Source organism: Arachis duranensis, chromosome 9 (assembly GCF_000817695.3).
Source record: "Arachis duranensis cultivar V14167 chromosome 9, aradu.V14167.gnm2.J7QH, whole genome shotgun sequence".
Classification (NCBI taxonomy): Eukaryota; Viridiplantae; Streptophyta; class Magnoliopsida; order Fabales; family Fabaceae; genus Arachis; species Arachis duranensis.
The window spans coordinates 112,642,622-112,660,594 of record NC_029780.3 but is presented as its reverse complement, the minus strand read 5'-3'; the positions used below and the strand labels follow the sequence as shown (position 1 = coordinate 112,660,594).

Here is a 17,973-nt window from a genome sequence, read left to right as displayed (position 1 = left end):
CGACAAGATTTAGCAGCCACTTCGGAGGACACGGCATCCCAGATGCCATCAGAAGCAATTACAAGCCTACCACCAGCATTTGATAGCTATAATCCATGGGAAATGTAAGATGTTTATCAGAATACAGACCGAGCAGTATCAAATACTTGACATAGACGAGATTATATGGAAAGAGATTGCACCTTCACTTGTTTGACATATGGTACTGGAACTATGAACTCCCCAACATCCATATCTCCTATTGACCTTGAAAGGCATAGACCCCCAGGCCAGCAACGAAGAGGACCAATCTGCAATGGTCCAAAAATAAACTTCTAATATATACAGGATAAGCTATATGGACTGTCCTTAAATTGGATGCTGAAAGTAAAAGGAGAAGATAAATAAAGTAAATCTCTTTTTCTTCCATTTTCAGATTTTCCACTAGTTAAAAAACAATATAGAGTGCTCACCTCAGCACCACCAACAATGCTAAGCCTCCCAACTTCACCTCCACTTGCAGTAACACGTTCCCTCCTGTGGATACAGAGCAACTGATTAACATAAGCTTGCAGAAAAAGCTAACTAATTAGGCCTTAAGAGATAAGAAACATACTCTTCAATATTTTCTTCGAGTCTGTGATCAACCGTTAAGGTGGTAACAGCACCACCCTGTGTATCTAGTATACAACGGGAATCTCCAACAGATGCAACTGTCACAGTCCACCTATCCACTATCACAAACGTAGCTGTGGTTCCAGAAGTTTCTCCTGGAGAAAACCGTATAAGATGAATTAAAATCATTTGAAAACAAAAGGATGAAATTATTCATCCTCCTGTTCTGTATTTCCTCCATCGTCTCGATAAGAATCACTTTTCCCAACCAAAAGAGAGGGGGGGAGAGAATAAAAGCAAAAGTGCATACCTCTGCTCTGAAATTCCTTATCAGTCTTAACAAATCCAGCAACCAATGCCCTAGGCAAAGCTTGCAACCACTCATCTCGGCCAAGCCCTCGAGGAAGAGCACTCAACACATGATTTAACAAATGCTCTCTAGCAAAAATGGCTGCAGCATTTCCATTGTGTCCATCAAAGATCTGTAAACAAGAAGATATCAGAGATCATCTCAGATAATGACGTGCTTCTATCCAAAGGACATTCAATTTTAGCTCACTGTTCAGAATAACAATCTGAAAAAGCTTTTGCTCCAACCAAAAGTCAAAAAAGAAGACAAATTTTCAACCATGGGTATGCAGTTATGGGGAATATCCGAGTATGTCTAATGTAATCTTGCAAGGAAATAGTGAAAAGTACCGCAAAAACAGAAAAGGAAGTTGAAGAGTTCCCGGGTACTCGCTGACAATCAGTCTTGACTAGAAAGTAATCTTCCCCTTTCTTAGACTGAGCGGCATGACCATATCTAACAGTGGGTTTCTCCATCTTCTCACTCTTCATCTCCCTCTTAAGCAATGCAGCAAGAGGCACAAGATCATGGTGACGACGCCTCCCTTCACCGGAGGCCATCTCTTAGGCTCTAGCCCCACCAGAGAGAACGTTTCCTCAAGCACACCCAACAACTCAACTTCACAAACCTTTCTCTCTCGCCAGCTATCAGAATTCAGAAGCCCCAAACTTCCACAAAGCAAAGATCAATTGAAACAAAAACAGAGACTTTATCCCAAGTTGATCTGCATTCATCATAAAAGAAGTTGCTGATTAAGGATCTAACTTTCACACTGGTCTTCAGCAACAACCAAGTTCAACACAAGACTCGAAAGTGCAGAAGCAAGCTTTTACAGCGCATTGAGTACTATCAATGCAATTTCTATGAAACAACTTTGAACTCTACTGAATTTTAGAACCGAAAGCTTCAATTTTTTAATAATAAAAGAAGGAAGAAACTTGAAGCTGGGTTCACAAGTAGAGAACATAAATTCCAAGCAGAAAGGGAAGACAGTAGCTGAATTACCTGCGAGAATGTTTGGATATGCAGCCGGCGCAGAATTAGATGCAGATCTGACTGCTACAACAAGCAAACATGCACACAATAAGAAAAAGGAAATATCAAATAAGGATACGAAACGCGTTTTGATGACAAGGTATGAACTGTAAAACCCATTAATCTACTAAACCCATAATCTTCTATTATAAAAATAGAACCACCCAATTTCCATAGAGAGAGAAAGAGATAGATTACGAACTTATTAAAAAATGGGGAAAAACAAAAACCAAAAAGCATCAATCTTTTTTTTTAGGGACCGACCCAAGTCAGCTTCAAAACAATTTTCGTCCACCAAACACTGATACATAGATTTCAACTTTTACATGTAAGATTCCACTCCTGAAACCAAAAAGAATAACAGTAAAGCAAAATGCCGGTGGCATGGAAGCTCGGGATCAACCTAAGCTAGTATTTTCTTCTTGTTTTTTTTCGTTTCAGAAACAAAGTAGCTTTTGCTGACTTATAAAGCCTTCTCTTGCAAATACCTACATTCTGTTTCAATTAAAAGTTGGTAGCTTTAGCCCTATTTTTTTTCCCCCTACTTTCCTTCCCCAAGAGGGAAAAACAAAATGCAACCCCGTTTTTCTTCTACCTTGTGGGAAAAAAGGAAGTGAAGTAGCTTAGGTAGCAAAAGGAAACAGAATCCAGCTAGCAGTTAAAGTGTGAAAGCTAGATGGATGGATGAACAACCTTAGCAGGATCCCATTTTCCGTCAGGGACGAAATTGATTGAATGAATGAATGGGGTTATGGGGTGATCTCCTCGCTGGATTAGGACAAGGACAAGGGAAAACAAACGAAGAGTTTTACTAAGTCGATAAAAAGAGAGGAAATTCGAGAGAAATGGGGACCACAGGGAAATTGTATGTTGAAAGATTTTAATTTTAGTAAGAAAGAAACAAAAGCTGAGGGTTTCAGAGTTAGCAATAAAGAAGTGGGATTACTGTGTGGCTGAAAAGGGACACGTGTTGGAAGTCATTGCATGTGTTTCTGGGATGCCCCTTCTTAATCTTCTTCTCACTCTCAACTCTGAAGGCTATGCTGCAGCTGGAACAAGTTTAATAATATAATTTAGAAGTGCCACTTAGATAAAGGCATTTATTCTTTTTCGTGTGCGAGAGATAGAGGTGTGTATTTCAGAATAAATTAGCTTAGATAGAGAGGTTAAAAATATTTTTTTTAAATACTTTTAAAAATTAAAATTTAATATATATAATTAATAAATTAATATTCTATTTTATAAAAAATGACTACAATATTCTTATTATAGAAAATGAAATATTGTAGTTATTTTTTATAAAAAAAATAATATTAATTTAAACCGATTCAAAGTTTTATTCATTATTTTTTTATTAAATTAATTTATCTAGCTTAAAATAACACAATTTAATTGATTATATGTGTTAAATTTTAATTTTTAAAAAAATATCTTTAAAAAAGACGTTTTAAATGTCTTTATAAGAGTGGCTTTCATAATTTAGATGCTATAATTGACTTTTATCAAACTCTTCAAAATATAATGTAATAGTAATTCTTGATTTCAGTATATTTGTTCATTTATTTTTTGCCCTAAAAAATAATAACAAGTTCATAGCTATGGATATATCAATATATGAGATATAATAAAGGGCAAATCATCTCAATACATTAAATATACACTAATATTATCTGGATGTTCCAAATTAAAAAATACAATATCAAAGTCTCAAATCACATTTTTATATAAATCGAATTGATTAAATTCGATTTAATGAAATATGTAGTAAATCGAATTTAATAAATTTAAATTAGGTGAAAAACGTTATTGAATAAAAATCGAATCAAGTGGATTCAAATTAAGATATCCCTACTAAATTGAAACATTTGGATTTGATTTGTTATTGAACGTAAATCGAATCTAATGAATTTGATTTATCCATGCACGCACGTTATGGTAAATCGAAACTGTGTTTGGTACTATATGAATAATTCGAAAACATTTAATTTGACTTATAAAACACTGAAGTATATAAAAAACGAGCTCAACACGAAATTTTGTAGGAGAGTGAAATTCACAATCGCTAGTGATGAGAGTTTTTTTAGCTCTTGTGCACTATAGAGGGTCCATTAAGAAAAAAACGCGATCAGGAATTAAGTTTACTGACAAGGACCCGCTGAGTGTTTTTCTCAAACCTTCGACGAGTTTTGTTGAGTTTAAGAATACTATATTCTAGAGACTAGGACTGCAAGGCGTGAAATGGGTGGAGAAGTTGTTCTATAGAATCCCGATTTCTATGTTACACGATGATGTCAAGTATGATTCATTCGCTATTAGCAGTGACGAAGATTTCCAGGTATTGTTCCATTGTCATCGTTAGTTTTCCGATGTAAGGACTCCGGAGCTGTTGGCGAAGCTTGTGGATGTGGTATCTAGTTCTGGAAGCTCGAATAGGAATCCCACTCCACAGGACATCCAACCTGCTATAGTTTCATGCCTGTTGGGTCTTCGTCAGTTGTGCCGGTGATTGCAACGGAGCCAAATTTAGTAGCTTCACCGTCCTTTGCAGTTAATCTGAACCGTTGTAGTGATGCAGTAGTTGATGAGACTGGACCATTGAGAGAGGTTGCTTTCGCGACGCCTGGTTCTCCTGCGATGGTCCTGATTTTTCGGAGAGGTTGAAATACCCGATGGAGTTGAGGATGCATTGCATGATGATGATGATGATGATAATGTGGAGCCCACCATGATAGCTTATGATAGTGACGATGAGACACCACGGACGACTCCAGCTATGGGTAGGGGAGCATCTAGTTCAGGTACTAATCAGTACCCCTCGCACTTCTCTACTATGGACTTGGATGCCATGGCACCTTAGGGGGATCCGAGTGTACCTGTTAGCTTCGGGATAAGAGACACACAAAATACAGGAGTTGTATCTGAATTTCAGGTCGGTCAATAGTTTTAGGATAAAGAGGAAGTCGTGCTTAGCGTGAAGACCTATAGTATTTGCCGTGGGGTTAAGTACAATGTATTGGAATCCGATCATCGCAAGTACTATGACAAGTGCAAGGAATTCGGCAGCGGATGCACATAGCTCATTCAGTTAGCCTCTGCCAGCACAAAGGCATTTGGGAGGTAAAATGGTACAATGATCCTTATATTTTTCTAGCCACTTATATTTTTCTAGCCACATCGATATCTAGTGATCACAGAAAGCTTGATTATCATGTCATATCGGCATTCATATTGTCCGTGATTAGAGTTGATAACCACAACATTTAATTAACAAAAAAGTGAACTGCTAAATAATGGAAAAGAGTCTGCATAACTAAAAGGATACTACCTCGACACAACAGCCAATGAAAAAGATCAAATACGTCCGACCGGAATCCAGAGAACCTCCAGAAGATCCACAACTAGTGGAGCTGCAATGGACCAGCCAACTTGATGACATTTCTGTTCGCCATACGACACATGCACTTGCATAGCCATGACAGTGCAGGAGACCCCCAACTGTACTGACCCATGTCCTCTAGCTTGGCGACGTAAGATAGCCAACAGATGTGGAGGCGAATACCTGACTTGTACCCGAACAGCTGCGTTGATAAGAGTGTCATGATATACGCAAGGGTATACCTCCTAACCGTCTCCTCGGCTGCCCCCTGCGGAAGCTCACTAAACGTCTCTTGAAACCATGTGCACTTCACTGTGAACTTGTCGATACTATTTGCAGGAGGCAATACCCCCAATAGCTCCTCAAACCACACCCACGCTGACCGGCCACCCTCTATATATCATGAAAAGTCTGTCAGGCATCCGCTAACATACTGACCATCGATCGGGAGCGCGAGCTGGTACGCTACATCCTAGAGGGTAATCGTGTACTCTCCAAACAGCATGCGGAAGGTATGCGTTTCAGGCCGCCATCTCTCTACAGATGCACTTACCAATGGCTCGTCTAATCGAAACCAACTCTCGTTCAGTCTTGCAAGATGATACAAACCAGCCATCTACAAGTACGAAACGATCCTATCATCCGACATCATACCATGTTGCCGTCTCATACTGCTGATGCATTGATGGGGCTACATAATGATAGAAAATTCCTTCCCACAATCGTCATAAAAAAGTGTTCAATGCATAAAAAACTCTAACCACCATAGACACTGCATGTGCTAACTTTAAAAACATGTTTACAATAACGCCCTACCAATTTTTCGTAGATAAAACACAAATCACTACATAATTCACGATCTAATTCTTCAAGGTAAAAAAAGTAAAAAATACGACATATAGTCCTTCACGGGTACACAATAATTGCCTAAGCGCCTCACAAGTCGAAAAAAAATATATTTTTTTGTTAACACACTAAAAAAAATCTATTGATAACCTTATTCATAAATCTATAGTTAACCCTATTTTATAGTTAATAACTCACTAATTCTAACATGAACTAAATTTTAATATCTGCTTTTTGTTTTTTTTTTAATAATCCCTAACTAATGATTTTAATCAACTACAATGACTAATTTGTTTTCGAAAAATAAAATAAAAAAAATTCACTAACCTCGAGGTGGACGGCACCAACAATATGTGCGACTTTACGATTCGGATTGGCGTCCTCCACGTGTGCATATTCGATTATTTTCGGGTTGCGCTGCTTTTAGAGATTTTAGGATCTGGATGGTGGGGTTGGGTGTGGGGTATATGGGTTTACTAGTTCGAATAAAATAAATTCGATTTATATATATAGCCAAAGTCCATGCAAATCGAATCCATTATATTCGAATTATGGGAGACAAAACTAACATGTAAATCGAAACAATGGGTGTCGATTTACAAAACCATCAAATCGAATCTATTACTTTCGAATTACCTTTTGCGTTTTTTCAATTAGTTAAATCGAATCTATTGAATTCAATTTATCCGGATTTGTAAATTGAAGCAAGTCCATTTGATTTATTAGCATTTTAACCATGCACTTAATTCGAATCTACTTTATTCAATTTTCATTCAACAACATTCTTTTACCTAATTTGAATTCATTGGATTCGATTTATATAAAAATGTGATTTAAAACTTTAACGTAGCATTTTCTAATTTGCAGGGGCGCAGGTATAAACAAAGGGGGGCAATGGCCCCCCCCAAAATTTTAGCTTTTATTAAAAAAAAAAAAGTCTGATCCCCCTTTTTTTATTTCTCAGCCCCCTCTCTTTTTGTTTTATCTTTTTCAATTTCCCTCCCCCTCTCATTTTTAATTTCTACAAAACCCAGCCCAATAGCCCATCTGCCCATTCCCTATCCCTTTTCTATTTTCCAATCCTTATCTCTTTTTTATTTCCCAACGTATAATCACTAATCAGTTCCCCAATCCCCTTTTTCTATTTTTCAACATACAACCGGTCTCTTCTTCACCCTCTCTTCCCACCTTGGCTTTCAAAAAATTTAGGTAACAATTTTTTCTATTCTTCTTCTTCTTTATCTCTTTAATCTTCTTATCTTTTACAATTTTACCTTTTTAACTCTTTTTTTTTGTTTTTTGCAGATTAAAAAAAAGAGTAGTTTAACAAGTGATTTTTCACTCCTCTTTCTCAAAAAAGGTTCTATTTTTATTCTTTTTTATATATTTAGTTATTTACTTAATTAGTTAATTTATTATTATTTGTTAATTAAGTTTATGTTATTATATGTTAGTTTGTATGTTTAATTTTTGTATTATGTACAAATATTTTCATTCTCTATTAATATTAACAAAAATTTTTATGTTATAGCAACAAGAAAAAGAATACGACAAAAATATATGCACATATTATATAAGTAATTTTTGTTAAATTTAAACTAACTTGATTAGTAGTTACTAAAAATACTTATAAATATAACACTATTATATCAATTTTTCAATTGAATCGTTCAATTAGGTAAGTCCGAATTTAATAACTACACCATTACATAATTGAAACAAGTTTATGCCATTTTTTTTTAAAAAGCAAAATAAAAGAAAGAAAGAAATGGAAAAGAAGAAAATTCACTATTTGTAATGTTTCTTCCATATCAACGTCATTTGTATTTTTGGTATTTGTCTTTTGTTGCTCATATCCTACCACACTAGTACACTACTACGTACTAACTAGAGGAAGATATATGGAAAAGGCAACTCTTGTCGTGACAAAATATGTTAATCTAATAGAAAATAATAATAATAATAATAATTACATTCATCAAAACAAAATGAAAAGGGCAACTCTTCGGGTGACAAAATATGTTATGTAGGGCCTCCGAAAAGATTGGCTTGAAGCCCCAATTTTTTTGGCAACCCAAAGTTTTGGTAACACCGTATTTCACCTTCAAAGCCAGCTGTCACAATCACCAAGCCCCATGCTGAAGGATTCATTGTAGCAGGGTTATTGTTGCTAACATCACTTAACAAAAAATTTGAAGATGCAGTAGCAGCAGTTGTAGCAGATGAATCGCCATGACCATTTGGTGCAGAACTTGATGCAACTGAATCACCTAATCCTGAATTATCCCTAGAAACTGCCTCACCTTCTTCTTGAGAAGTGCCATCACCTTCTACTGTGGCCTCAACTTTATTAGATGAATCTCCAACGCCTGATTCTGCGTTTGAATATGCTGAAGAGTCGTGATCCGGTGCGGCCGAGGCTACGTTACCATCAGTTCCGTTATTTCCGTGGTTATTGTTTTTCTTTGGAAGAGGAGGCAACGCTTTCTTATTATCATCCCCGCCGCGTTTTGTGTTCTTTTTTGCGTTGTTAATCACTGGCGCTTGTGATGGATCACTCTTAATTGTACAAGGCCATGGTATTGCTACTGTTACATCTTTACATTGGAACTGTTCATAAGATTGGGTCACGGTTATAGTCTTAGCTTTTGCAGCGTTTGCATTACGAGGCTCTTCATATTTCCAAACAAATACTTGAGAATCCTCACTTGCACTGATTATGTATCTTCCATTTGGACTAAATGAAGCTGCAATTTGGCTATTTCCATTTCGAAAACCTGCTTTTAACAATATTTATTAGTTGCACTTTCTATTGGTTAATAGGAAATTAAGAAAAAATTACCGAATTAGTCTCTCAACCTTTTTTAGAAGACAGATAATATATTTTAGAATAAAGGTCTTTGACTATTTGTACCAAATTTAAAAAAAATTTTCTACAATTCAAAAGTTCATAATCAATTTCTAATTATTCAAATAATTAGTTTAAGTACTCCTCCAAAGAGTAACTTACTATGGTGTTAGAGTCACTTAAATCAATAACAAGAATTGTTTAGATTAATTACTTAAATGATTAGAAATTGATTAGAAATTTTTAAATTAAAAAAAAAACTTTATCTTTCGAACAAATGATCATAGACCAAAAATATATTTATTCTATATTTTATCATAAGTTTCATTGTTTCAGAAATAAAGACTTTAATGTTTTCTATTTTGAGTTACATAAATCAGAGATAAATTAACTATTAAAGAAATATGGAGATTGATTTCGATTTTTTAGTATTTAAATCACAGTGTTTTAAATAGAAGAAAAAGACAATCCAAAATATCACCTCTGAACTTGTGAAGGACTTTTGAACCGTCCACTATTCTTATCCTAGAATCGCCTGAAGTAATAAGAATTTCTGATGTGTTCCTTGGGGCAAACTATTATAATGATAAGCTGCAAGTTAGTTTGCTTTCTTGAAGGGAAAAAAAATATTATCCAAAAAAAAAAAAGAAACCATAATTGCTATTTTAGTCACATGAAGCAAAGATTTACTTGGAAACCAGTAATCTTTTTAATCTGAGATTTCTTCTTCTGTGTGAAGTTAATTGTCCCTGGGTCACTTAACTGGTGATCTGGTAATCATAATGAAACAAGAATTTATTAAGAAATGTGAGACCGTCTAGTAATATAACATGATAAGACTTAAAATTTATAAAAAAAATTCCACATTAAATAGAAATATTAGTAATAATTGATAATTGACAAGAAGAAGAAAAATTAACACCTTGTACTTTGAAAGTGCGGCAATCCCCTTTAATCGTACCAACTATAGCACCCTACAATAATAAAAGATGACAATAATGATCAAAGAGAATGTAAATTATTTGCCAAGGTAAACGCATAATTATGAAATCTTATCAAAATCATGACAACATAGATTTTGAAAGAAAGCTAAAAATGACACCTTAATTGCTTCAATGACTTAATTAGATAACAAAATGCACTAAGATGGAATAAAAACTATATTGAAATTAATCTTTTTAAGAGTTAGGATGTTAATCTTTTTTCCTTCAAAAATTAATTTATAGAAAATCGAATATATTAGACGAAGTATTAGTTTACTCTAGCCAATATATAAAAACATAAAAGAAAAAATAATACAAGAAACAAAAGTATTATATTTATATAAAAAATCAACCACCATATATTTGTGTATAAATATATAAATTGTTTAACTAATTTATTTTTAATATATATTTTAAAAATAAATTTAAAATATTAAAATATTATTATAATTAATTTAAAATATATTATATTATATTATATTATATTATATTATATATATCCTTTTTTTATAAAAATTTAAAATTTATGTATCTATCTATTCCATATGTTGTATGGAGTTTCCTTATCAATATGCATGCATCATAACTTCACCACACTGTCTTTCTGTGGGTTTCCTACTCCACTTTCCTTCTTTACGTTAATTACTTAATTACCAAATTTTTGACCAAACAACATGAGAAAAAAATATTGCATCCAGCTAAGCAAAAAATATATAAAATAGTATAAATCAGAATATCTGATTTAATTTCTACTCAATTTAATTTAGTCTAATAATTAATTTATTAATTTATTTAAAAAATATCAAAAATTTAAATATTATTATATATATAATAATTTATTCGTCAATAATAAATTTAAATTCGTAATAGATTAATTTTTAATTTATAAAATTAAAAAATATCATTAAAATTGGTATTTAGAGTTTAGGATTTAGGGTTTAGGATTTAGGGTTTAGAAATTGACAATAAAATTTGGTTCCCTAAAAATTTTTACTATAATGTGCAAGCGGTGACACTTACCTATCAACCATGAAAAATATATATTATTCATCATGTTGACATTTTCTTGAAAAGTTAAGCCGCTGACCTCACCAAAATTTATAAGACAAACATTAGGTATGCTTTTGTGCATCACATAAACTTAGCAACCTCCATCATTGCTTGACAACCATGCCATTGCTAATTTGCTATACAACTGTCATTATTATTCAATCACCGAATTTATTCTTTTTTTTATATTCTCAATCTATTTTCAAGATTTCTTTCGCACAAAATTCGCAATCTTTTTTAGAAAGTTATATATTATTATTGATGCCAAAGATATATAAAACAAGAGATGCTGCATGCTAAGATACTGTACCAAAAATATCCGAATGTACCAAAAATAAAATCATTGTAATATATTGTACTACCCAAAATATATTGTATCTACCATATCTACTCACCACGGTAGAAAATATGAAATTCTTTATGCTCAGATTTGATTTGTTAACTTTATTTGTCGCCGCAAGAATTAGTTCCTAATTTTGCTCGGGATTTAATTAACGTGTCGCAATATTATCATCATTGATCTTCTTCTTCCTTCTTTTTATAATACTAACTATTAACCTGTAAATTATTTTTATAATATCGTTAATACAGTAATACTATTATACTATTGTTTATTTTTATATAACAATATACACTAAGATTAATTATACATCAAGGTTAACTGACCATGCATAATAGTGAGTTTACAGCCAAACGAATACATGCATCATATGCACGTTATTTAAACATACATATAATATTGTGTATGTAATTCCTAACTGAAGTTTTTTTTATGGACTACTTTTTAATTAATTTTTTAACAAAACCTGATGGTTTCAGTGGCTAAGAGAAGGGGGGTTGAATCTTAGCCCCTTTTTTGCTTGCTAACACTTGCTGGACTTAGAAGAAACTTTTCTGTTTTTAGCTCGTCCCTAGCCACGAGACATTTTCATTTTGTCTCGTCACTTGGCACGAGACATTTTCTTATTTTTCATCTGAACAGTAAAAACAGAATAGAAGTTGGAAGAGAGAGAAGATTACACCCAGATATATCCTGGTTCAGCTGCTAAGTGCAGTGCAGCCTACATCCAGTCTCCATCACAACAATGATGGAATTTCACTATAATCATCCAGATTACAAATTGTAAAGTGCTAACCTAACTTACAAGGGGATTCCCACAGAATCATGAAACATAACACAGATGTACAAAGGAACTCTAAGATATCTATGGCTTTTTCTTTTAATTTTGCACTCTCTGCCTTTTTCCGCTCTATGGCTTTTTCTTACAAACCTCACTGTTTGCCTTTTTCCATGAGACTCAAGACATGACAAAATTAAACAGAAAAATTACAAAATAGAAAGCATTGAAGGAGAAGAAGAACTGCTAGCTTAGGTAGCTCTGAGAACTTTATGCCTTGCACTCTCAAATCTTACTCCTTGCTCCAAACAGTGGCTGTTCTCCCTTTTTAAAGAAGAGAGAAGCCTCCACACTTGAAGCCGACACCCAAACCAACTTCTTCCTCCTTCAAGAAACAGAACCGGTTCGGCCACATAGAGAGAGAAGAGATAACCATGCACACACAGAGAGAAGAGGTAACTCATGCAGAAACCAACATGCAAATACCTCTAGTCCTTCCTTGGTCATCACTCTTCATCAATCCGAGCGCTCCATCCTTGGCTTCCTCTCCAAGATGGATTTCTTGCCCTTGATGCTTCATGATGATGATGACTTCATCTGCTTCAATCTCTGCCTTCAACCATCACTTCGCCACTCTAGCTACTCCCTGTGGTGGTTGAGCAGAATCAAAGACAAGCCATGCTTCAAGAATCTCACCTTGCTGGCCGAATCTCCATCCTTCTTTTTGAGTATGAAGGATCCGAGATTACCTCACCAAATCTTACCAGATTAGGTGATAATCTCAGCCACAGTATACCTTTCTTTTTTCTTTTTCGTGCCATCAACTCGATGGTCTTTAGGCTTGCTTTCCTTTCCTTTAGGTAGCTCCAAGTAGCTTCCATGGCTTCCTGTGTAATAACCGAAGAAAGAAGAAGAAAGAGATGAGAGAGAAGAGAGAAAATATTTAATGGATTTGAACAATAATCAATGAACAAAGAAAGAGAATAAAAGTGAATTCAAGTTTCCCACTTCCCTTTGTTGAGTAGCGTGTAGTGTCATAATAGCCATCAAATCAATCTTCTCTTTCTTTCTTATGTTTCCAATGCATTAATTAAATTTGAAATCCTTCAAAATAATAAGTGGAATCCGTTGGAAGCATTTAGACATTTCATTTGCTTCATGGATTCGAATAAGGCATGGAAACATTCATCAACATTGGGCTTGGTAGCAATAGATTTTATTTTGGCCCAATATCATTTTCCTTTCAGACCATAGCATGCCTAAAACACATTGGGCTTATTGAATTTTGGCCCACTAAAAGCATTTGCTTTCCTGATAAGTTTGGTTTCGGATCAAACACAGAAAGCTTTCATCAAAAATAAATATGGGCTCAGTTGTGATAACATTTTGTTTTTCCGGCCCAATTAAGAAACCTGCATCACAAAATTATTAATTAACATATGATTAATGAAGATTGAACTAATAATTTTGCAATTAAATATTTTAATATTGTTTGTTCATCATCCAAATTAAATTAGAGTTTTCCAAACTCATCAATCTCCCCCTTGATGACAAACATTATTAAAATTGAAATGGAAAGAAATTTAAAGATTGAGTATGAGTACTCCCTTTGAAGATTGAATTTCTCCCCCTTTCAAATTATCACATGGCTCCCCCTTGATGTAAGCTATTTTACTAAGGGAAGCATTAAACCTGTGACATTTAATCAAGCTTTAAGAACAATGTTATTTAGCATGTTATATGATGCTAAATGCTTGATTTATGAGCAGTTTTAAATTGATAATCAAAACTCATTTGATATCATAAACTGATTTTCTGCTCAATACTTTACACACATCAACTAAGCACAAAACAATGTTGTTCAAAAATATTTCAATTATTTTCCAGTCAAGATATCAGAGCCATATTATTTAAGAAGGAAAATAATTTTTGAATCACATGATCACATCAAAGCATGGCAGTTGTTAGACATTATAGTTTAAAGAAACTGCCAAAAATAAATTTTCAAACCAACATGTTTATCAAGATGAATAAGAATATTCTAATTTCAATAAAAACATGTTCATCAAGATAAATCAACAACCAGGCATTCAATAAGTCAAACATCATTATAAACCAAATGCCAAGTATAAGCAGCAGTATAAACCAAATGCCAAGTATAAGCAGCAGTAATCATAGTGAAACAAATATGATAACATGCATTCTTTAAACAAGGGTGATCATGAATTTTCATCAATTGAAAATTTCATCTCCTGTTTTCAGCAAATCCTTCCTGTTTCCCTGTTTTATTAGTTTCAATTTCCAGCACTATTTCTCAATTTCAATTTTCAGCATCATTTCTCCCCCTTTTGGCATCAAGGGGTACTGCAAAATAAATGAAAACAACATACAAGAGGCAGAATATTTATTTTTCACCAAAACACAATGGTCCAGTAAGCACACATGCATTTGAGCAAGTGACAATCAAAGTTCAACTTGAAATCAATCCACTAACACAAAATGCTCAAAACAGAGCCAGATCAAAGCATAAAACAGAGCAAAACAGGTCTGCAAAACAACACAATAAATCAATGAAACATAACAGTTTCAATTCAGCCTTTTTTTTTTCTTCTCCCCCTTTTGTCATCAAGGAGGGACCCTGCAAAAAATGAGAAAAAAAATAATGCAGTCCATACTAATTCAAGACAAGTGAAAATAGTTCCTAGAATCAAAGGATGAGGGAAGAATAATGATTTGATTTGACAACTTCCCAAAAGTATAATTTAAAAAAAATGAGGAACGCTTAACAAACAGAATCTATCTTCACATAGGGGTTTTGTAAAAATATCAGCAAGTTGTTCTTCAGATTTTACAAATTGAATATCAATAGTACCCTTTTGCACATGTTCTCTAATAAAATGATATTTGATTTTAATGTGCTTTGTTCTTGAGTGCAGAACAGGATTTTTGGAAATATTTATTGCACTCATGTTGTCACAAAATAAGGGTATGCTATTGATTTTTAATTTGTAATCTTCCAATTGAGTTTTTAACCAAATTAATTGTGAACAACAAGCAGATGTGGATATATATTCTGCTTCAGCTGTGGATAGAGCCACTGTGGCTTGTTTCTTGCTTGACCACATGTTGAGTGAGCTTCCAAGGAAGCAACACATGCCCGATGTGCTCCTTCTATCCACTCGATCTCCCGCATAATCTGCATCACAAAACCCTACTGCACAAAAGTCATCAGATTTTGGATACCATAAACCATAATCACATGTTCCCTTAATATATCTAATGATACGCTTAACAGCCGAAAGATGTGATTCTTTTGGGTGAGATTGAAATCTTGAACATACACCCACACTTTGAACAATATCCGGTCTAGAGGATGTAAGATACATTAGTGAACCAATAATTTCTCTATACCGTGTCTCATCCACATCAAGGCCATCATCATCCTTTTCAAGTTTAGTGTTAGGATGCATTGGTGTTCCCATTGGTTTGGAATTCTCTAAGCCAAATTTCTTTATCAATTCTTTTGCATACTTGCCTTGGTGAATAAAAGTACCACTAGGAGTTTGTTTAATTTGGAGGCCAAGAAAGAAAGTTAGTTCTCCCATTAAACTCATTTCAAACTCACTAGTCATGAGTTTTCCAAACTCTTCACACAAGGTCTCATTGGCCGACCCAAACACAATATCATCCACATAGACTTGAACAAGAAGGATGTCATCATTAGAAACTTTAATGAACAAAGTAGTGTCGGTGGTTCCCCTTTGAAAATGATTTTCTAACAAGAAGGCACTAAGCCTTTCATACCAAGCTCTTGGAGCTTGTCTAAGGCCATAATCATACCAAGCTCTTGGAGCTTGCCTAAAACCATAAAGAGCCTTAGTTAGTTTAAAAACATGATTAGGAAAGTCTTTATGTTCAAAACCGGGGGGTTGAGCCACATACACTTCTCTATCAATAAAGCCATTAAGGAAAGCACATTTAACATCCATTTGAAACATTTTGAAACCTTTATGGGCAGCATAGGCAAGAAGCAACCTAATTGCTTCCATTCTAGCCACCGGAGCAAAAGACTCATCAAAATCTATTCCCTCTTCTTGATCGTAACCTTGGGCCACTAATCTAGCCTTGTTACGAACAACTTGTCCATCCTCACCAAGTTTATTTTTAAATACCCACTTAGTACCCGTTACCTTCTTACCATCCGGATGAGGTACTAATGTCCAAACCTTATTCTTGTCAAATTGAGCAAGTTCCTCTTGCATGGCCTTAACCCATGATGGATCTTCAAGGGCTTGCTTGACATTGTTTGGCTCCATTTGTGATAAGAGAGCGAAGTTGCTAGGTTCGGTTTGCCTTTTGGTGGAGGATCTTGTGGTTACACCTTGAGAGGGATCACCAATGATGAAGTCATGAGGATAACCCCTCATAGACTTCCATTCTCTAGGCTTTCAGACAGGTGTAGAGCTTTGATGAGCTTCTGGTGGTCTCACTGTTTCAGTTGCTCGTGCCTGCTCAGGAAACAAAATGGAAGTTTCTCCTTCAATCTGACGAGACAAAACTGGACTGACAGATTCTTCATTCTGGACAGATTTGGGATTTTCTTTGCTTATTTCAGCTCCTTCTCCATCTGAATCATTATCTATCACAGTACTGGGAATTAAGTTAGAATCACAAAAAGTAACATGTATGGATTCCTCTATGGTTCTATATTCTTTGAGATAAACTCTATAGGCCTTGCTTGTGGTGGAATATCCAACAAACATTCCTTCATATGATTTTGGATCAAATTTTCTGAGGTTTTCCTTATTGTTAAGAACAAAGCATTTGCATCCAAAAACATGGAAGTACTTAAGATTTGGAGGGGTTCCTTTCCATAGCTCATAAGGAGTTTTCTTTAACCCTTTTCTAATGATTGTTCTATTCAAAATATAGCATGCTGTGTTCATAGCTTCAGCCCATAAAAATTTAGGAATTTCATTCTCACATAGCATGGCCCTAGTCATTTCTTGAAGGCTTCAATTCCTTCTTTCAACCACCCCATTTTGTTGGGGGTTCTAGGACATGAAAAATTATGAGAAATCCCTAAATCATCACAGAATTTTTCAAAGTCTTGATTTTCAAATTCTCTTCCGTGATCACTTCTCAAATGGGCAATTTTCAAATCCTTTTCATTTTGAATTTTCTTGCAAAGGGTGGAAAATGCATAAAATGCATCATTCTTATGAGCAAGAAAAAGTACCCAACCAAATCTAGAGTAATCATCAACCACCACTAGACCATAGTGTTTAACTCCTAAGCTTTGAGTTCTAGTAGGACCAAAAAGATCAATATGTAACATCTCCAATGACCTCTTGGTTGAGATTCCATCTTTTGACTTAAAAGAGGATTTTACTTGTTTGCCCAATTGGCAAGCATCACAAGTAAGATCCTTATCAAACTTGATGTTTGGAATTCCTCTAACCAAATTCTTTTTGACTAGCTTAGAAATTTGGTACATGCTAGCATGTTCCAACTTTCTATGCCAAAGCCATTTTTCAGATTCAAGAGAGGCAAAGCATGTTACATTTTGTTCCTTTAAATCCTCAAGAGTTAATCCATACACATTGTTGCATCTTTTAGCTTCAAATAAAACATCTCCAGTTTTCTCACAAACAACTAAGCAAACAAACTTCTTAAAAATTACTTTAAACCCCAAATCACATAATTGACTAACACTAAGCAAGTTATGTTTCAAACCATTTACAAGAAGCACATCATTTATACAAGATGAAAAT

General features: G+C 34.4%; 1 protein-coding gene and 1 long non-coding RNA gene across 2 annotated transcripts in view; both read right to left on the bottom strand.

Annotated features, from left to right (window-relative positions):
* Positions 1-2,879, bottom strand: part of LOC107467394 (probable protein phosphatase 2C 15) — a 4,392-nt gene extending 1,513 nt beyond the window's left edge. Inside the window, 8 exon segments of the mRNA XM_052254641.1 lie at positions 1-86; positions 183-290; positions 453-516; positions 596-749; positions 905-1,076; positions 1,294-1,667; positions 1,949-2,002; positions 2,574-2,879. The exon segment at positions 1-86 is cut by the window's left edge and continues 67 nt beyond it. Of these exon segments, the coding sequence (XP_052110601.1) occupies positions 1-86; positions 183-290; positions 453-516; positions 596-749; positions 905-1,076; positions 1,294-1,503 (794 nt within the window). The 5' untranslated portion in view covers positions 1,504-1,667; positions 1,949-2,002; positions 2,574-2,879.
* A 9,218-nt stretch (positions 2,880-12,097) lies between these two features.
* LOC127741652 (uncharacterized) overlaps positions 12,098-17,973 on the bottom strand; it is an 8,314-nt gene continuing 2,438 nt past the window's right edge. Inside the window, exon 2 of the long non-coding RNA XR_008002790.1 lies at positions 12,098-12,217. This is a non-coding gene — a long non-coding RNA (uncharacterized LOC127741652). The remainder of the gene's footprint in view (positions 12,218-17,973) is intronic.